The 18,506-nt window shown below is 59.8% G+C and overlaps 1 protein-coding gene across 4 annotated transcripts in view; it reads left to right on the forward strand.

The window, feature by feature from the left end:
• CASKIN2 (CASK interacting protein 2) overlaps nt 1-18,267 on the forward strand; it is a 29,855-nt gene extending 11,588 nt beyond the window's left edge. Inside the window, exons 2-20 of one of the 4 annotated variants that reach the window (XM_058039105.1) lie at nt 6,730-6,781; nt 8,686-8,783; nt 8,874-9,019; nt 9,158-9,253; nt 10,121-10,251; nt 10,493-10,601; nt 10,734-10,842; nt 11,129-11,223; nt 11,303-11,420; nt 11,647-11,829; nt 12,223-12,344; nt 12,797-12,872; nt 12,985-13,079; nt 13,298-13,408; nt 13,504-13,605; nt 13,820-13,958; nt 14,283-16,427; nt 16,539-16,857; nt 17,091-18,267. In XM_058039105.1, coding sequence (XP_057895088.1) covers nt 6,730-6,781; nt 8,686-8,783; nt 8,874-9,019; nt 9,158-9,253; nt 10,121-10,251; nt 10,493-10,601; nt 10,734-10,842; nt 11,129-11,223; nt 11,303-11,420; nt 11,647-11,829; nt 12,223-12,344; nt 12,797-12,872; nt 12,985-13,079; nt 13,298-13,408; nt 13,504-13,605; nt 13,820-13,958; nt 14,283-16,427; nt 16,539-16,857; nt 17,091-17,187 — 4,343 coding nt within the window. In that variant the 3' untranslated portion in view covers nt 17,188-18,267. Of the gene's footprint in view, nt 1-6,729; nt 6,782-8,685; nt 8,784-8,873; nt 9,020-9,157; nt 9,254-10,120; nt 10,252-10,492; nt 10,602-10,733; nt 10,843-11,128; nt 11,224-11,302; nt 11,421-11,646; nt 11,830-12,222; nt 12,345-12,796; nt 12,873-12,984; nt 13,080-13,297; nt 13,409-13,503; nt 13,606-13,819; nt 13,959-14,282; nt 16,858-17,090 lie in introns of all 4 variants that reach the window. The other 3 variants (XM_058039106.1, XM_058039104.1, XM_058039107.1) reach the window with 3 other exon arrangements.
• The last annotated feature ends 239 nt before the right edge of the window (nt 18,268-18,506 follow it).

The following is an 18,506-nucleotide window of genomic DNA, read 5'->3' on the forward strand; positions in this document are numbered from 1 at the left end:
GGGGGAAATGGAAAAGGCTCCACCTCTTCCCTGGGCAAATACAGCTCCTCTGAGTTCACATCCTGGAGAGCGGAATAGCCAGGTCCCAGCAGGGACGGTGACTTCACCTCCCGGTAACGCGTTTCCCCGGCCAGCTGGGAAAGGAGCCCCTGGATCTCCGAAGGAGCCGCCTGGCTTCTCCCACCCGAAGCCTTTCCCAGCTGTTTCCATCCTGGATGGGGCTGGGGGATGCAATTTCAGCTCCGTGGGGAAGGGGTGTTACCACTTCTCCCAGCCAGGGGAGCTGGGCTGGGCTGCATCACTTTGGGATAGGCAGCCACTACAAACCCACAAATTATTGTGGAGAAGGGGTGCAAGCGCCATCCACCTCACCCCATCTGAAATCCTTCTGAAAGTCAGAGCAGGAGCATGTGTTTGGCTTTTGCAAGGGGTGAATCCAGCCCCAAACCTTTCCTGTGATGCTCTTTTCCCTGCTTGGCATTTGTCCCCTCTGTCCCCTGTGGCCATCAAACCTTGGGGTCGAGAGCTGAGAGCTGCACCTTCTTCCCAGCTGTGTGGATGGAGACAGGGTTTCCGATTCTGCTTTTCCTTTCATTGTTCTGAGAGCCTTCACTTTGAACAAACTGCCTGTTTTTTCCTGCTTTGCTTGTGAGGGGAAGCAGCAGGGGGGAATTGGGGGTTTGGTGGGGGTCCTGGAGTAGCTGGGCTGCGGGTGAGTGATCAATGTCTGTGCTGTGTGGGGATGCTGCCCAATGTCTCATCTGTTGCCAGCCTCTTAAAAAACGTTAGCAGTTTGATTTACCCTGGAAAAAATATTCCCAGACTTCTCTAAAGAAGGAAAAAGGCTCCCAGTTGACTCTATGGTCCTGTTGCCCTATCCCTCTTTGTTTGTGGTGGGCCTCCAGCCCAGCCTAGGATGGAAGGCAAATCCCTGGACCTCTCGAACTCCTCTGCCATCACCCACCTTCACCATCATCCACCATCATATCTGAACATGCTGCAGGACAGAATTGCTTAAAGAAGGAGATGAGGAAGGAGGCCAAGCTGCCAGAGGAGACTCGAACATACCATCAGCAGAGACAAGTTGGTGACAGGAACAGCTTGTGCTCTGTGTGGCTGTAAGCCCTAAGATTTGGGGCTCTAGACAGGGCTAAATGGTGACTTTTGTTGAGGTTAGAAAAAAACATTAGGTGCAGGGATACTCATAGCACAGGGGTTCTGTATCCAGTCTCAGGATGCTGTGAGAAGCTGCCCAGAGCTCAGCTCTGGAAGGTTATTGCACTTGCTGGGATTATTCCAGGCTGCTGAAACCAGGAGCAGGGCTTGGTGTGACAGCCATCCTGCAGCCTGTGCAGTGTCAGAGCAGGCAGGGCCCTGGTCTGCTCCAGGGTTTGGTAGGTTTCTCAAGGGGTGAAAATGCCAATTACTCTTGAGGAGTTACCAGATGTTGGTGTAGGGACAGTAAGGGGCTCCCAGCTGCTCTCATGTCAATGCCATTTGCCCTCTGCTGATGGGATTCCACCTCCTTGATTGCAGCCTCCCCATCCCTGCCAGTTAACCCAGTGGCTTTGCCCCAGTCACACCAACCCCCCCAGTGCCTGGCTTGGCAAGGGGCCTGTTTGTCAGCGTTGGTGGGGAGCCCATCCTCAGTGATGCTGCAGAGCCTCAAACCTGGCACAGGCTCTTTGTGGGCAGGAAGGCACCCCTGGCCTTTGGACACCTGTGGCATTGGGACAGCCATGGCATTTGGGCACAGGGATGGGTGCTCAGCCAGGTTTCCCAGGCAGCAGCCCCTTGGCAGCCAAATTCACCAACCATCACCACAGGGGAATTAGGGGAGCCCCTGTCTGGGGAGCCAGGCACAGCACTGGGCTCAGTGTTTGGGGTGCAGCTGGTGGCTGTAGTAGAGAGCTGGGGTCAGGAGCCCTTGGCTCTCGCCCCGCCTCTGTTCTGAGCTGGCTGGGCAGCTTTGGTTAAGTTTCTTAACATCTCTGTGGCTAAACTCCTTCCCTATCGAGGTGGGTGAATCTTGTGAGCGTATTGGGAAACTGCTGCTGAAGCAGCCGCTCTGCCGGGAGGCTGCGCCGGGAGGAGCCGCCCGTGGGTGGCCACAGCGGACGTGCCTGTGGACGGAGAGGTGACAGGGAAGGGTGATTCCTGCGGAAGAGGGATGGACATCACCTCTTTGGGTCTTGATTTTGGCCAAGATGGTGAGTCTGTCCTGAGCCCTGGCATGAACCCATCATGTGCCAAGGCAGGGCCACCCCGGGCCATCACAGGGCAGGTTGGGTGAAGCTGTCACCTCCTGCCACCTCCGCCTCCAGCTCCAGAGGCTGCCACCACCATCGGAGACGGCTGCTGCTCTGCGGGATAGCAGCTGATTAGCTCCTCCAGCTGGTTTATTGGCTTACTGGTGACAGTCCCCAGGTGGATTTCATTTTCCCAAGAGGGTACGTGCATGTATTTGGTGTGTTCAATGCACACTGTCCCTCTCCCACTGCCCAGGGAAGCAGAATGGTGTTCCTGCAGTGCCCTTGCAGGGCTTTCCTGCATGCAGGGTACTCATAGCAGGCAGTGTAGGGGTGCTCAGGACTGGATGTTCAGGGATGCTCATGGTACAGGGACACTCAGGGTTGATGCTGTGGCTGGCAGCACAGGGATGTTCATGACACTGGAGTGCTCAGACCTGCAGCACAGGGAGGCTCATGACACAGGGGTACTTGCAGCCAGCAGTGTGGGGATGTGATTTCCCAGGACAAGGGGATGGGATGAGAGTCTGTGACACAGGACCAGCAGAAAGGGTTGTTTTGTGGCAAGAAGGTAGATCTCCAGTTATGTATTTGTGTGTTGTCCTGGACAGCAACAAAGCCTTGCAAGTGGTGGAGCTCTGCTGTGGCTGCCCTGGCTGGACAAATCCGGCAGGGGCTCACAGCACTAAAACCTGCCTTGTCCTGTGTGAGAGCCAGGGCAGGAGCATCCAAAGGGCAGGACTCCACAGGATATTTGGGCATTTCCTTCCCCAGCCAAACCCAGGCGAGCACGTGTCACGGCTCCCCAAGGAGCACTTTGGAGGGATTGTGTCGGTCTCCAAGAGCTCGGGGTGAAGCTCACGGCTGTCCCCGCAGGACCGAGCTCTCCGTTGGAGGGCAGCGGGTGACTCAGGGTGCCCGGTCCGCTGGCACAGGGGTGCTGGGCTGGCCGAGGGCACGCCTGGCTCCACGCAGCCGGCACAGCCGGCGCCAGGCGAGTGCCTCGGGGGGGGGTAAATACGGCTTTGTGCCGGGCCGGCTGCCAGCGCGGCGGGTGAGGTGCCCGCCCCGGCCGGCCGCTCCCGGGTGCCTCCCGCACCCCGCGAGGAGCCCAGCCCAGCCTGGCATGCCCGCCATGGGAGGGCGGCCCGGGGGAAACCGAGGCACAGGCGAAGGAGGCTGCTTGGGAATGCGCCATGCGGGGCTGTGCCTCAGTGGGGACCCAGAGGCCAAGGGCCGGAGCCAGGCCGTGCCAGGGCGGAGGGTCCCGGCCCCGTTTGGTGCCGGGCGGCCGCGCTGCCTTCGCCACGGCCGGCGGCCGGCCCGACATTTGTAAGCAATTTGCCGGAGCGTTCCGGAGGTGCTTCCCGCTGCCGCTTGGCAGCCAGACGCCGCACAGAAGCTCTTCAGCTCCCTCGAGGCCTCGCTCAGGCCCGGCCCTGCGCTGCGGAGCCTCCTCCTGCCCGGGCAGGCGCCGGGGGCGCGGCGGGCCGGGGCAGAGCGGGCGGGGACCCCTCACGGGGTCGTGCTGGGGAGCAGGGCCGGGCGGGGGGAAGCCGCGGCTGGAGTTAACCCTTGGGGTGCACCAAGCTGGGTTTTTTCCCTGGAAATAAATAACCCCTTCAGGGTGCCTTGTATTTCAGCGCTGGGTCCGTGTTCTGGGCTCATTCTCCCGGGTTATGAGCGTGCTCTGGTGGGGAATGGGGGTTGCGGATCAGGCCTGAGAGTGCCCCTGGCCCAGTGATGATGTGGCTGGGAAGGATCTGGCCACGCCATCCCAGTGCTGTAACTGGATTAACCCTGCAGCCCTTTCCCAGACCAGCTCTGCAGCCCCCTGCCAAAGCTGACCAGGCCAGACTGGGAGGGCTGCGGGATTGGGAACAGCTTGGCCCAGCCTCTGCTGAGCTCCAGAACATCTGTGTGGAAAAGGATGGGTAGCCTGGGCACCAGCGAGGAGAGAAGGGGCTGAAGAAATGGGGAATACCTGGGGAATTGGTTAAAAGGAGCACATGGATGGAATGAGGAGGGGGAATGCAGGGAAATGTCCCGTCAGCTGCCTTCCTGTCACCAGGTCCCTGGAGTTTGAGGCTGTGCAGCAGGATGGCACTGGTGGAGGGGTCCCAGCTGCTTGGCTGTGCTCTGCTTCCCCTCCATCCCTCTTTTTCTCCTTTCCCATGCCTTTATGCTGGGGTGTCAAGACACTTTCCCACCCATGCTTCACCTACCAGCCTTGCTGCAAACCCTCCAGCTCTCCAAGCAGTGATTTACCCACCTGCAAACCAGGGATGCTTTCCCTCTCTGCCCAAGGTGGACCCAAGCATTTAGGAAGACCCCCAAAGGGAATGCTGCTCCTGGCTCTGCTATTGGTGACCTGCAGCTTTCTCAGCCACCCACACCATGTCTGTGTGGTCCTGCCCTGGGTCCTGGCCTGGCTGGGCTGCTGGAGCAGGGAACGAATTTGAGGAATGTTGCTCAGGGAGATGTGGATGCTGCCAGCTGCCTGGGACACCCACTGTGTCCTGGGACATCCCAGCCCTGCTTAGTGGACTGGCCAGCTCAGTCCCCTTGAAGGTGGGGTTAGGGATAGGATATTTGGGTGAACTCCCCTTCTTCAAACAGTGGGCATTGCTCAACTCCAGGACCAGCCCCCAGGGGCTGTGGGATGTTTCTGCCTCTTTTGGAGGTGTTGGTGCTCACTGGGCATCTCCGTCCAGCCTGTCTCTTTTCCCAGCATTGCACTCCCAGTGGTCATCATGGAGGGTCTGCCCCTCCTGCCCTGAGTAAGGACCCCTCTTCCCCTCTTCTTTCTCCTCCCCTTCCTGACCCTTTTCCAGGGGCAGTTTTCAGCTGCAGATGGTGGGAACAATCCCAGTGGTTACGGTTCTCTAGGACTCAGATCAGAAGTGGCCAATTTACAAGTGAAATGTTATTTTTTCCTGGCTGCTGAGGTCAAGGGAAGCGACTTGTCCTTGATGAAGACCCCAGATCCTGAGCTCTTGGGGCTGGGAGGGGGAAGTGGGAGCTCTGCTGAGTGATGGCTTTGGGAGCCAGTTCCTTTGGGAAGGTCTGTTGGGTTGGTGGCTGAGGCTCAAAGACAAACAGTCCCTGGAAGAGGTAATTAGGGTGATCCTGTCCTGATCCCCTCAGCTGTGGTGAGGAGTCACGAGTCCTTCACCAGCAGCCACTCCAAGCTCATTTTGTGTTAATTAGGCTGTTTACAAAACACTGTAAATTGCAGTAATGAACACCCCAGTCCTTGGTTTCCTTTAATTATCCATTTGCATGATGAATGAGCCAGCCCCCCTTCAGCTCTTCTTTTCCAGCAGAGGGGTCACAGAGCCCAGTATGGCTTAAGGGATCTGCCATGCAAGGTGGGCAGAGACCTTGGGAGAGAAGGAGAAGGGAATTGAGGAGGAGAAGGAGAGGAAGGAAAAGGAGAAGGATCTTCAGCCCCAGAGATCTACCTGGCTGCGAGGAAGGGGCTCCTTCCCCAGGACCCCCCCACAGCCGAGTGGGGTTTGAGCAGCTGTTTCACCCCAGGCTCAGAGCCTGGCACTCAGACTTTGATTTTCTGTAGGAAAAAGCAGAGAAACCATTCAAAGCATTTAATCCTCCCTGGCTCAGCGCTGGGGCTGCCTGGAAAGGCAGAGGAGGAGTGGTGGTATTTCTTGGCCCCCCACATACCTTCCCCTTTCTTTCCCTTTTGACTTGGCGGGTGAATTCCAGAGATGTTAATCCGCTCTCAGCCCCTCGGTGAAGAATAAAATGTCCTCTCTGTGTGGGAGGAAGGAATCCATTGGAATTAATTGTGGGAAGGGGCAGGGAGCTGGGGGTGCATTGGAGGTGCGTGTGAGGCTGTGCTGAGGGTGGGCTGAGCATCCTCTGCTGCTCTGAAGGAGCAGGAGATATGGGTAGAGGGGTAGGAATAGCCAAGGTGGCACAATCCTTGGGTCTCTGAAGGGAAGGGAGGGCTGGCCAGGGGAATGGGGATGTCCAAGGTAGCACAATCCTTGCATTCACAGCTGAAAGCTCCAGCCTCTGCCCTGGCCATAAAAATGCCAGCCATGTGGTCTGTGGGCCAGGCCTCAGTGGCAGTGGCAGGCACAGGGAGCGAGTGGGGGTAAAATGGCCCCACTCAGCAGTTTTGGTGTGTCCGTGCCTATAAAGGGGAGGGAAGCACTCGCTGTCCTGCCAAGCCAGGGTGGCAGGAGCTGCGGGGTCTGACCCATCCCAGGGGCACACATGGATAGGGCAGGAGAGATGGAGGGAGGAAAGGTCTAAGCTCGAGCTGGGTCAGCCCACTGAGGGTCCGTGGAGGTGAAAGTGGAGGCAGAGGAGAGTAGAGGAGAGACCCCCGGGATGGGCCAGGCGCTGTTCTGTGCGCTGGGAGGTGGGTCTGGTGTGGGATGGGGCTCATGGTGGGGCCTGGGGGCCTGCAGGCTCTGCCTCCTGCCCTGACCTTCACCTCTTGTCTCTGCAGAGCTCCTGGGATCTGCCAAGCGCCTGAACGTGAACTACCAGGATGCAGACGGGTGAGTGCTCCCCTGGAGGGTGCTGGGTGCTGCTGCCAGGCAGGGGCTCCTCTCCCTGGTGTCCAGTCCGTCCTGCAGCTCAGGGGAGCTGGAGAACCCATCAACATCCCAGAACCAGGGAAGCCCTGCACAGGCAGAGCCAGTGCCTGCCTGGATCTCAGCTGAGGGCAGTGCTCAGTCCCTCCTGAAAACCCTTCATAAATCCCTTCTATGTGTCCCTCTGTGGGGATGGGGTTGGATAGGGATGCCAGCGTGTCCAGCCAGTGCCCTGTGTCCCCCTGGTTGAAGCCCAGAGGAGCACCCAGCCGGCCTCAGTGCCTGCACGTGCTCATGCCTCTGTTTAATATCCCAAAAGCAAAATCCCATTGTTTTGGGGGGAGTTGGAGAAAGAAAATATGAGGTTGCCCAGTGACCACAGCATATTTGTGTAGCTCATCACTTCCAAAATCCAAGTACTTAATAAACTGGGTACTGAGAGTTAAAGAAACCACAAAGGCTCATAAAATAAATAAGCATATTATTCTTATTGAATTAACTCTGACCTGTCAGTCATTAGCATTGTTTTTATGTGCTCTTGTTGTACCTAATTTCTACATGTTTTCTTTTGGAGGGCTCTGTAGGAAGAGGTGTCCATGATGAGTCCTAACAGGCCAGTGGGGGGTTGGGAACGTGCAGGATGGCTCCGTCTTAAAATAATACTGTGCAGATGGAGCTTAATAGAAAAAGAATTTAATAATAGAAGCAATGATCTGATTCTGATAGGGCACAGGGTTTGTGCTTGGGCAGCTCCAGGAGGCTGATGGTGGGAACTGGGGTAAAGGGTCTGTTCTCTGCCTAAGGAACACGGGCAGGGTGTTGGGTTTCGCTGGGGCACAGGAAGGGGATGATGGGGAGGTGAGACATGAGCATGGGGAGGGCAGTGTGTGTTCCGGGAGAGCCAAGGTGCTGGTGGTGTCCTCGGCATCACCTTGCTCAGGGCTTGGAGAGGATGGGGTGGGCACCCCAGAGCAGAGTGAGGCCCCACAGAGATGGGTCAGGGGGATTTTGTACTCCCCCCACATCCACACTTTGAGGCAGAGGTTTTGCTGTGGCTCAGGACATGGTGTGTGTACTGGAGAAAGGAGCAGCCCTCTCTTCTGGGGTTAGTTTCCCTCCTGCAATGCTGAGACTTGCACAGGGATCTGGGGATGCAGATCATGAGGAGAGCCATGCTGGACGAGCTGAGTCCCTGGCACTGGGTTTGGACACTGCAGAGCCCATTGGAGCCCGAGGCTGGTGCTGTCAGGAGCCCCCCATGTCCCTTGGAGTGGCTCACGGGCTAATCCCCGGTGGCACAGGGACCCCTCTCTTGGCCTTGGCCCTTCACGTGACGGCTCAGGGAGTGCCAGGCAGACAGGCCTCTTTCACAGCCCCAAGACACTGGGCTCTTTCATTACCAGCGGCCTCCCACGCTCTGCCATGGGCTCCTGGCAGCCCTGCTGGCATGGGGAGGGGGCAGCTGGCAGAGGGGGCAGGAGTGGCCACAAGGCCGATGTGTTTGCTGGATACTGTGGGCAGCGTTGTGGCTGCCTGGCTGCCCCGTGGAGAGGGGAGGTGCATCCCTCTCCATCCTGCCTGTTTCCCCCAACAGAGGGCCTGGAGTGAGGGACTCCTCTCAGTGGGGTTTCCCAAGGTACACAGTGTGCCTGCATCCCTCACGGAGCCCCGGGGCACAGGCAGCTTGGAGGGATTCATCAGTGTTTTGCTATGGGGAATCTGAGGCGCTGGGAGTGGCGAACCTGGGAGGATGTCACCATGAACAGCCAGTGACAATCCCAGCCCTCAGCCCATGTCCCCGTGCAGGGGGTGCTGTGAGGACAGCACAGTGGGGCGGGGGCCGGGCTGAGCCCTTCCTTGTGCCACAGGTTCTCAGCGCTGCACCACGCAGCCCTGGGCGGCAGCCTGGACCTCATCTCGCTGCTGCTGGAGGCACAGGCCACCGTGGACATCAAGGACAGCAACGGTAAGGGGTGACCCCGGGCACGGCCCCCGGCCCAGCCCCCCGTGCCCGCCGGGGGCCGTGTCCAGCCCTGCTGAGCCGCGCTGCCCACAGGGATGCGGCCCCTGCACTACGCGGCGTGGCAGGGCCGCCTGGAGCCCGTGCGGCTGCTGCTGCGCGCCGCCGCCTCCGTCAACATGGCCTCGCTGGACGGGCAGATCCCGCTGCACCTCTCGGCGCAGTACGGCCACTACGAGGTGGTGAGTGAGAGCCCAGAGCCACCGTGTGCCCTCCGTGGGGCTCTCGGGGGTGCTGGGTGGGGGCAGACCTCGCTGTGCCGGGTGGGAGGGAGGCTGCAGGGGGATGCTGAGCCCCTGCACCACGTTGCTCCCCTGCAGTCGGAGATGCTGCTCCAGCACCAGTCCAACCCGTGCCTCATCAACAAGGCGAAGAAAACCCCGCTGGACTTGGCCTGCGAGTTCGGGAGGCTGAAGGTGAGTGCTGTGGGCTCTGCCCTGCACCAAGGGCTTCTCCAGGGGCTGTTATGGAGCCCACTGGCTCCTCTGGGAGCAAAGCGCAGGTCTGGCCACAGCTGCTCTCCCTCCACAATAAGACTCAGAGCCTGGCAGACAGCAGCTGCCTCCTTCCGTGGCCAGACACAGCCTGATCCTGAACCTGGGAGCTGTGGGTTTTGCCCCTGACCTCACAGCAGGACTGTGTTAGACTGGGAGTGAAGCCAGGAGTTGTTGCTCCTGGTTCTCCACAGCCTTCCCCCACCCACCCCAGCTTTGCTCACAGTTAAGCATGGATAGGCTGAGCTGGCTAATCCCAGCAAGCTCTGAGCATCCAGCCCTGCTCCAGGTCCCCAGCACAGTTCCTGGGGACAGGGCCACACTGTGCTCTGTGACACCCTGGCCCTGCCAGCACCATTGGTTTGGGATGGAGCACAGCCAGCCAGACTGTTCTGTGCCCCACTCGGAGGGGACCAGGGGGATATTTCCATTTTTGGAGTATCTATAATGTCTGCAGCTATAAACAGGGCAGTAAAAATAACTGCTCTGTGCCTCTGGGTTGCCCTGAGATGCTGAGAGTCGCTCTGGGCTGGAGAGACTGGAGGTTTTTAGGGCTTGGTCTGAAAACCCTGATTATGGGAAGACTATTTCTGGCTGTTGTGACCTTTTGCAGCCCCTCACGACAGTGTGGCCATGCCAAGCACTGTCCAGCTGCAGCCAAGCCTGGGGCTGTGGATGGAAGGGAGTGGCAGGATGGGGAGTGGTGGGCTGGCCCCAGGGATGAGCCCCTCAGTGGGAGGGTGCAGGTGGGGGTACCTGCACCCCATTGCTTACCAGTGTCTCATGCAGGTGGCCCAGCTGCTACTGAACAGCCATCTGTGTGTCGCCCTGCTGGAGGGACAATCCAAGGATGCCACTGACCCCAACTACACCACTCCGCTACATCTGGCAGCCAAGAACGGGCACAAGGAGATCATCAGGTAATTCCCTGCTTTATTCTGGAAAAACCCATCGTGGCTTCAGTCTCACTTCCTCCCAAACACACCTTTCTCCTGCAGGCTTCAGCCCCTCATCCCCAAGGCAAGTGCAAGGTGTTGTCCATTTCCTGCCGTAAAGCAGCCGAGTGCCTGGTCCCGATGTCCTCTCCTCTTCTTGCTCTTGCTTTCTGCTTCTGCCCTCCCTGGACTCCTCTCTTTCATGCCTCTCCCTCCTTCCTACCAGGCAGCTGCTGAAGGCTGGGATTGAGATCAACAAGCAGACAAAGACAGGCACAGCCCTGCACGAGGCCGCGCTCTACGGCAAAACAGAGGTGGTGCGGCTCCTGCTGGAGGTGAGCACGGTGGGGATGGGGCTGGGGACAGCCCCTGGGGGTCACTCAGCACCCTTTTCCCTCAGTCCCTTGCCTCCTTTGAGTCTGGTGGCAGACAGAGAGCTGGCCTTGACCGTGTCCTCTCCTGGGCAGGGTGGAGTTGACGTGAACATCAGGAACACCTACAACCAGACAGCACTGGACATTGTCAACCAGTTCACCACCTCACATGCCAGCAAGGACATCAAGCAGCTGTTGAGAGGTGAGGTGGGGATGGCACTGAGAGGGGTTTCTTCCCTCTGGGACCTGCCTGGGTTCCCAGTGCTCCTCCTGAACAGCCTAAATCAGTGCCAGCATCCCAGTCCCCCTCTCACATGTGCCCCTATCCTACGTGTGGGGCAGTGTCTGGGGATTGAGGCCTTTCTGCAATATTAATGTTTTCTTCTCTCCTCTTCTTGCTCTTGCTTTCTCCTTCTGCCCTCCCTGGACTCCTCTCTTTCCTCCCTATGCTATGGCATCTCCTTTCTTCCTCTGTCCCTTGCCTTCAGAGGCATCAGGAATCCTGAAGGTCCGAGCTTTGAAGGATTTTTGGAACCTCCATGACCCAACTGCTCTCAACGTCCGAGCAGGAGATGTCATCACGGTGAGGCTGCTCTCTGCTCCCCATCCCCCTGCTCCACCATGCCCTGGGTACCAGCCCCATCCCTCTTGTCCCATGGCAGGTCCTGGAGCAGCACCCAGATGGCCGATGGAAGGGGCACATCCACGACGCCCAGAAAGGCACCGACCGGGTCGGGTACTTCCCCCCCTCCATTGCTGAAGTCATCAGCAAGAGGACAGGTCAGTGTCCTGAGCATGCTGGGGACAGTCCCCTGTGCAAAACCTTCCCAGCCTTCCCAGCACCTCCTGTCTGACAGGCCCTGCAGCCCTGCCTAGCTAGGGGGGAAGGGAAGGCTCAGGGCTTGTCACCATGGTTGGAACACTCCTTTGGGGTTGTGCTCAGTTCTCCCCCTGTCCCTGCCTCCTGCATGAGCTCTGACCACGTGTGTTTTGTCTTTGAACGCAGGCATGGTTGTGCCCCGCGTGGCACCCGCGCAGCAGCGCCAGGGTCCCCCCGGGGCCCTGCCAGCCCCTCCTGGGGGGCTGCAGCACCTCCCAGATGAGTGTCCACACCCGGCAGCCCCGAGCGGCCCAGCGGCCTTTGGTCACCTCACCCTGAGCCGGACGGCCCCAGGCCCTGACAGCTCAGGTCAGGCCAGCACCTGGGGAGGGAGAGGGGCTGGGGACTTCCCCTGTTCCCAGCCCTGCCTGGCCAGGGGCACAGGGGGAGACTCTCCTTCCACCTCTCCATGGGGAAGCAGCCAGATGAGAGTGAGCAGATGTAGGAAAAGGGAGTTTTGGGGAGCCCTTAGAGCAGCCCCTTCTCTCCCTGTGTCTCAGCCCTCTGTGTGTCTCTTGCCACCCAGGTCACCCTGTCTGTGTTGTGCATGCTGGGAGGTGGGAGGGAACCGATGCGTTGTCTGTGGCTGGAGGATCTTGTGGGAGATCAGTGGCATCAGTGTGTTGGCACTGGGTCCTTGCTGGGCACCGCAGTGCCCTGTGTCTGGGGAGCTGCTGACGGGCTCCCTGCTTGCCCCAGCAGCAGGAGACAGGAACAGCGTGGGCAGCGAGGGCAGCATCGGCAGCATCCGCAGCGCCGGCAGCGGCCAGAGCACCGAGGGCACCAATGGGCAGAGCACCAGCATCCTCATCGAGAATGCCAGGGTAGGCACAGCCCCTGCTCCCCTGTGCTGCTTCCCTGTGCTGGCTCAGGCTGGACATAGAGCCCCATCCCCTTCCATGACCCCTCCTAGCAAAGGAGGGCCTGCTGGAGTTGAGTATCCTACACCAAACATCTACTTGCTGCCAGGACTCAGCAGGGAGATGCTCCTGGGGACACCCTAGTTGTTCCCCAAAGCACAGCTGGCCTTTTTGAGTGGAGCTGGAGGCTGTGGTTGGCATCACACAGCATCTCCATCATGTGCTGTGTCACCTGAGAGAATAACAAAAGGCCCTGAGCCAGATCCTGCCCAGATCTTTTGCTGGGAGCCAGCCTGTTGCAGGGTGAAGCTGTGACCAGCAGCCCAGCATGGGGACCACCACTCTGCTCCTGAGGGTGTGACAAAGCTGGTCTCCAGAGTTGGGTCCTTCCTCCACTCACTCCTCCTCTCCCTCAGCCTCTGCCCTCCACCGGTGACAACCTCCAGCAACACCTTTTGGGATCAGAGCCACACAATGGGACCTCCCCAGCAGGTGAGGGCTGTCACAACTCCATGGGGCCTTGGGGACAGCTGTCCCCACAGCCCTAGGGGCTGTTCACTGTTCAAGTGCCCCTGTGACAGTTCTCCTCTCTCCTTTCTGCCAGGGCCACAGGGCCTCCAGACCCCAGGCAGCTGCCCCCCTGGAGACAGGGTCTTCTCCCACCAGTTCTTGCGTCCTGAGCAGCTCCTCGAGGGGAAGGTAACTGGAACAACTGGGGAATGGTGTGCTGGGTGAGAGGGCCATGTTTGGGGCACTCAGCCCAGCTCTTATTGCACCAGGGACACAGGGAACTGGGTCTTCAGGACACAAGTGGGTCTTTCCCAGGGAGATCCTGTCATCTTGCCTGGAGCAGTCAGGTTTTTCCAGCCCCTGCAGCCACCAGTCATGGGCTGTTCTGTGTCCCATCCTCTCCCCAGGATGCAGAAGCCATTTACAACTGGCTCCGTGAGTTCCAGCTGGAGTCGTACACCCTCAACTTCATCAACGCTGGCTACGATGTCCCCACCATCAGCCGCATGACCCCGGAGGTGAGGCAGGTCCTTCCCCACCCAGAGCTGCCAGCTGTGGGTACTCCCTGCCCCCAGCTCCACTGCTGACCACGGCCCCATTCTGCTCCCCTTAGGATCTGACAGCCATTGGTGTGACCAAACCAGGCCACAGGAAGAAGATCTCTACAGAAATTGGGCAGCTCAGCATTGCTGAGTGGCTGCCCAACTACATCCCGGTGAGTCCCTGGCACTGAGGCTTTGGTCACCCCCTTCTTGAGAGCTCTCTGACCCCAGGACAGGATAGGACAGGATGGGGTCTGTAAGTGAATAGCTTTGACTGTGTTAAAAGAGTCAGAGACACCCTAAAAACAGTCTCCTGGGCAGGGAGGGGATACTGAAAGTGCTGCCCATTCCTCAGTGCTCATGGCAGTGGCTCTGTGCTCTTTCCAGGCTGACCTGATGGACTGGCTCAGTGCCATTGGGTTGCCCCAGTACCACAAAAAGCTGGTGAACAACGGCTACGATTCCATCACCATCGTGACAGACCTGACATGGGAAGACCTGCAAGAGATTGGCATCAACAAGCTGGGTGAGTCCCTCCTGCCATGCTGGAGTGGCCCAAGGCAGCCAAGTTTCCCACCCAGGTCCCCACACCCCGTTCTGCCTCAGGCTGGGAGGTGCAGGCATGTCCTGAGCACCGGAAAGGGCCGTTCCTGGCTGTCCCTAAGAACTCCCCTTGGCCAGCTGGAGCTGGGCCCAGCTAGATAGATGCCAGCAGTAGTTTGTCTCCTCCCATAGGCAGGGTTTAGATAACCCCAAGGCCTTTGCCCCATGTGTGACATAACTACTCTTCTTGGCCTGGAAACAGGCCTTGGGGGTTGGAGCTGACCCAATGTCCCTTTCCTTCCTGCAGGCCACCAGAAGAAGATCATGTTGGCTGTCAAGAAGCTCAGAGACCTCCGCAAAAGCCTCAATCAAGCAGAAGCAACTTTGGCAAGACGCAAAGTCCCCGGTTCCCTGGACATTGTCACCATTGAGTCGCTGGAAAACGGGGAGTGCCAGTCCCCACACACGCTCAAAATGACAACCTTCCAGGACAGTGAGCTCAGCTATGAGCTCCAGACGGCCATGTCCAACAGCTGCCACGACACACTCGGCATCAAGAGCAGCCAGGGAATGTCACGGAGCCAGGAGAGCATCGGGGTGCGGTCGCGGGGCTCGGGGCACTCGCAGGACAACGTGCTGTCCCGGCGCCTCTCCAGCCCCTCGCAGGAGAGCCTGGGCAGCGGCGAGAGCAGCAGCAGCAGCGGGCAGTCCTGTGCACCCCCCCGCAGCAAGGAGAGCCCAGCCAGCCTGCCGGGCCGGCCCAGCCCCGAGCCCTACGGGAAGCTCGTGTCCCCCGAGGGGCTGAACGGCTTTGCCAATGGTGGCGGCGGGGGCAGCCCTCTCAAGGAGAGGAACCTGCCCGAAGGAACGGATCAGTATACCCGGCCTGTGGCTCAGAAAGGAGCTGGGACTCCAGCGGTCACTCCCTGTACTCCTCCCCAGACTCCCAGCAAGGGAACGGCCCCGTACGTCTTCATGTACCCACACGTCTCCCTGAAATCCCCAACGGCCCCGTCCGTCCTGGGAGCAGAGCAGCCCAAGGCCTTAGCACATCTCCCCTCCATCTCCCCTGCACAGAAGAGCAGCCTGCAGACATCAGCCCAAAAAGGCTTCTCCTACCTGCACAGCCAGTGTGGCCCCACAGAGCCACCCAGCACAGCCCCTGCGGCTGGGGAGCATCACAACGGAGGCGAAGGCCTGAAGCACAAGAAGCGCTCGCACAGCCTGAACCGCTACGCACTGTCGGATGGGGAGCATGAGGAGGAGGAGGGGGCCCCCAGCAGCACCCTGGGCTCCTACGCCACGCTGACGCGGCGGCCGGGCCGCAGCCAGATGCCGCGGGCCTGTCTGCAGGCGGACGCCAAGGTGACCCGCAGCCAGTCCTTCGCCATCCGGGCCAAGCGCAAGGGGCCTCCCCCGCCGCCGCCCAAGCGCCTCAGCTCCGTGTCCAGCGCCCTCGCTGCCGAGGCAGACGGGGAGCAGCCCCCCAGCCCCGAGCGCCAGCCCACAGCCCCTCAGGATGCGGTTGATGGAGGTGCCACCCCCAGCGATGCTGGCCGTGGCAGGACAGTGAAGAGCCTGGCGGCTGCGCTGGAGGGAACACCGGGGGTGAGTCCTACCAAGCCCCTCCTGGCCCCAAAACCGCTGCACCTGACTCAGGACTGTCTCCCCCGGGCAGATGTGGGTGAGGGGTCCCACGATGGCAGTGACACCAGCGGTGCCACACTTTCCAATGGCAGCAGGGACCCCTTTGAGAGCGGCAAGCCACGGAGACGGACAGTGAGTGAGCCCAGCGCTCCTATGACAGAGGTGGCTGCACAGGGTGAGCAGGAGGATGCCTGTTCAGACACTGAGGAGGAGGCCAAGCCGGGGGTCTCCTCTTCATCATCCCAGAACAGCTCCAGTGAGTGCATCCCCTTTGCAGAAGAAGGCAATTTAACCATTAAACAGCGGCCAAAGCCCAGCGGGCATTCCAAGGCTGACGCGGCCGTGCCGGACATGGAGCCTGGTTCCCAGCCAGCAGAGCCCCAGGGCTCCGGTGGGAAGGAGCCAGCAGCCCCCACTGTCAGCAAGGAGCCGCCCGTGCTGGAGTTCAACCTCACCGAGTCGGACACGGTGAAGCGCCGGCCGCGCTTCAGGGAGCGGGAGCCGCTGCAGGCGGTGCTGAAGGCGTTCAGCATGGCGGGGCAGGCCGAGGCGGGCGGCACCCCCACACCCCAGTATGCCCAGGCCCAAGCCGTGAGCATTGCAGGTCCCCCCACCTCAGCACCAGCACCACAGCCCTCGCTGGCTGGAGATGCCTTTGATGATGACAGTGTGGAGTTCAGGATTGCTGAGATAGAGAAAAGCATCTTGTCGCTGGAGAAAGGGATGAAGAAGGCCCCAAGTCCCACCAAAGCCCCCAGCCCCACTGAGCTGGTTGGCACAGCTGTGGTGAGGACACCCACTCCAGGTATGGGGGCTTGTGGAGCTGTCTCCAACGTGGTGGGGCTTCCTCTCATGTTGGTGTGGGAGGTGAGGAGGACCTGTGCCACCACCTACCATGAGTCCCCTTCCTTTGCAGATGTCCCTGCCAAGCACACCTCCGTGGCATCCACCAAGCTCGTCTTCTCTGGACCCAAGACCATCTACCAGCAGGTCCTGCAGCCCTCCCGCCACACTGTTGCCCCCTGGGCGGCCACCGAGGCGGTGCCAGATGTGATCGGGGCCCTGCCCGGTCCTGGCTCACTGACAATGGAAACAGGCAGCAAGGTATCAGCCAAGCCTTTGGCAGCTGCCCCGGGGGCCACCCTGGCCCAGCAGCGGCTGGAGCAGACCAACTCCAGCCTGGCTGCCACGCTGCAGGCGGCTGAGAAGAAGATCACAGTGGAGGAGGCAGAGAGGTGAGGGAGATGCTGGGGCTGGGCCTCTCGAGGTGGGGTTGGGAAGGTCCCAGGGAGGGCAGGAGAAAGGCTGTGCATGGGTATGTCATACCTGCACCACACAGGTCACACATGCTCAAGCCCAACTCTGTGCTGAGCTCCTGCTGCTGGGTCGGATCCAGCCTGGCCAAACCTTCCCCATGAGCACCTGCAGCCTTTGAGCAGTGCTTTGACTCTCTCCCTCTCCTCCCCAGCCACCCTGGAACCGTGCACTCGGCCAAGAACATCTTGGAAGACATCAGCAACATGTTCGACGACCTGGCTGACCAGCTGGACGCAATGCTGGACTGAGGCTTGCTCCCTCCTTCCCCTCCCCGCCCCGGCTGCTCCAGCAGTGCCCCTCGAAATGGGGGAAGAGTGGATCCAGCACCGAGCAGTGCCTGCAGCTCTCTCCAGCCGCCTCCCTCCCCACACTTCGCACTGAGGCTGGGAACAAAGCTGCCCTCCTTGCCCACCCTTGGCTCTGTGTCACATGTGGCAGCGTGGCCTTGGGCCGGTTTCTGAGGGGGTCAGGCATTTCCCACCAGACTGGCAGCAGGAGGAGAGCCCAGAGGGGCTGCACATGCAGTGCTGGAGGCCACGGAGAAGCCCTTGCTCCCTTGCACAGAGCCGAGGAGCCTCCACAAGGGACCTTTCTCTTTCCCTACTGCATTGTCAGAGTCCTGCGTCTTATTATTTATCCCCTGCCAACAAAGTGTCACAGGAGAGACCTCCCCGGGCCGCCGCCAGGGAGCTGGCGATTCACTGTGCAGCCGCAGCCCCGGCCAGGCCTGACAGCAGCTAAAAGAAGACAGGGCTTGTTGCAATTTGGCAGCTTGCAGAGCGAGAAGGAACCTTTCTGCTTTATTTGCCGCTTTTCCAAACGCGTCAGCATCGGCAGCGTGGAATCCAAGTGGATGGAAATCCCTCCAGTGGGACCCACAGACCCCTCGAGATGGGGCTGGCACAGCCTGCAGAGCAAAGGATGCTCTGCCATGGCCATGCTGGATGTGTGAGCCTTCCTGCCCCTTCCCAGAGTGATGAGGATGGTAATGGCAGTGCCAAAAACCTGGGAATTTGGGCCAGTCTGTCTGGATCATGCTGCTCAGTGGAGTTTGCCCTCTGCCAACACAGTGCCTACGCAAACCCCCACCCTGGTCCTTCCAGAGTGCAGCAGCAGCAGCAGCATGATTAACGCTTTTAAATTCTTTTCTCCCCTCCCTTATCCCTTTTTTTTGGGAGAAAACAGTCCCTTTTTGCAGTGCCCCTCCCTGCAGGGAGCTGCTGGCACAGACCCCGCCGTGAGCATTGTTCTACAGTAGCAGCGCTCCGGACGCGATCCTTCCTTCCCCGCGGGGGAGCTGACCCCGCATGCACCGGGAATTGGGCTCGGGAGCCCGCGGAGCTCTCTGCAGCCGGGCGGGAGCAGCGGCTGCATCGCTCCCAGACAGATTTCTCTCGCAGGATCTGCTCACTAGTGCATGGCTAAATATGTCCAAGAGCCCCGAACTTGGCTCGCGCTCGGCATGCCAAGCAAATGAAAGCATCAGAGCACCAGAAGGGAACCGAAGATTGTGCTGAAGTGCCATTTGCTACAAAAATTCCAAACAAAGGGAAAGAAAATTCCATGC

This window comes from Melospiza georgiana, chromosome 21 (genome assembly GCF_028018845.1).
Source record: "Melospiza georgiana isolate bMelGeo1 chromosome 21, bMelGeo1.pri, whole genome shotgun sequence".
NCBI classification, from domain to species: domain Eukaryota; kingdom Metazoa; phylum Chordata; class Aves; order Passeriformes; family Passerellidae; genus Melospiza; species Melospiza georgiana.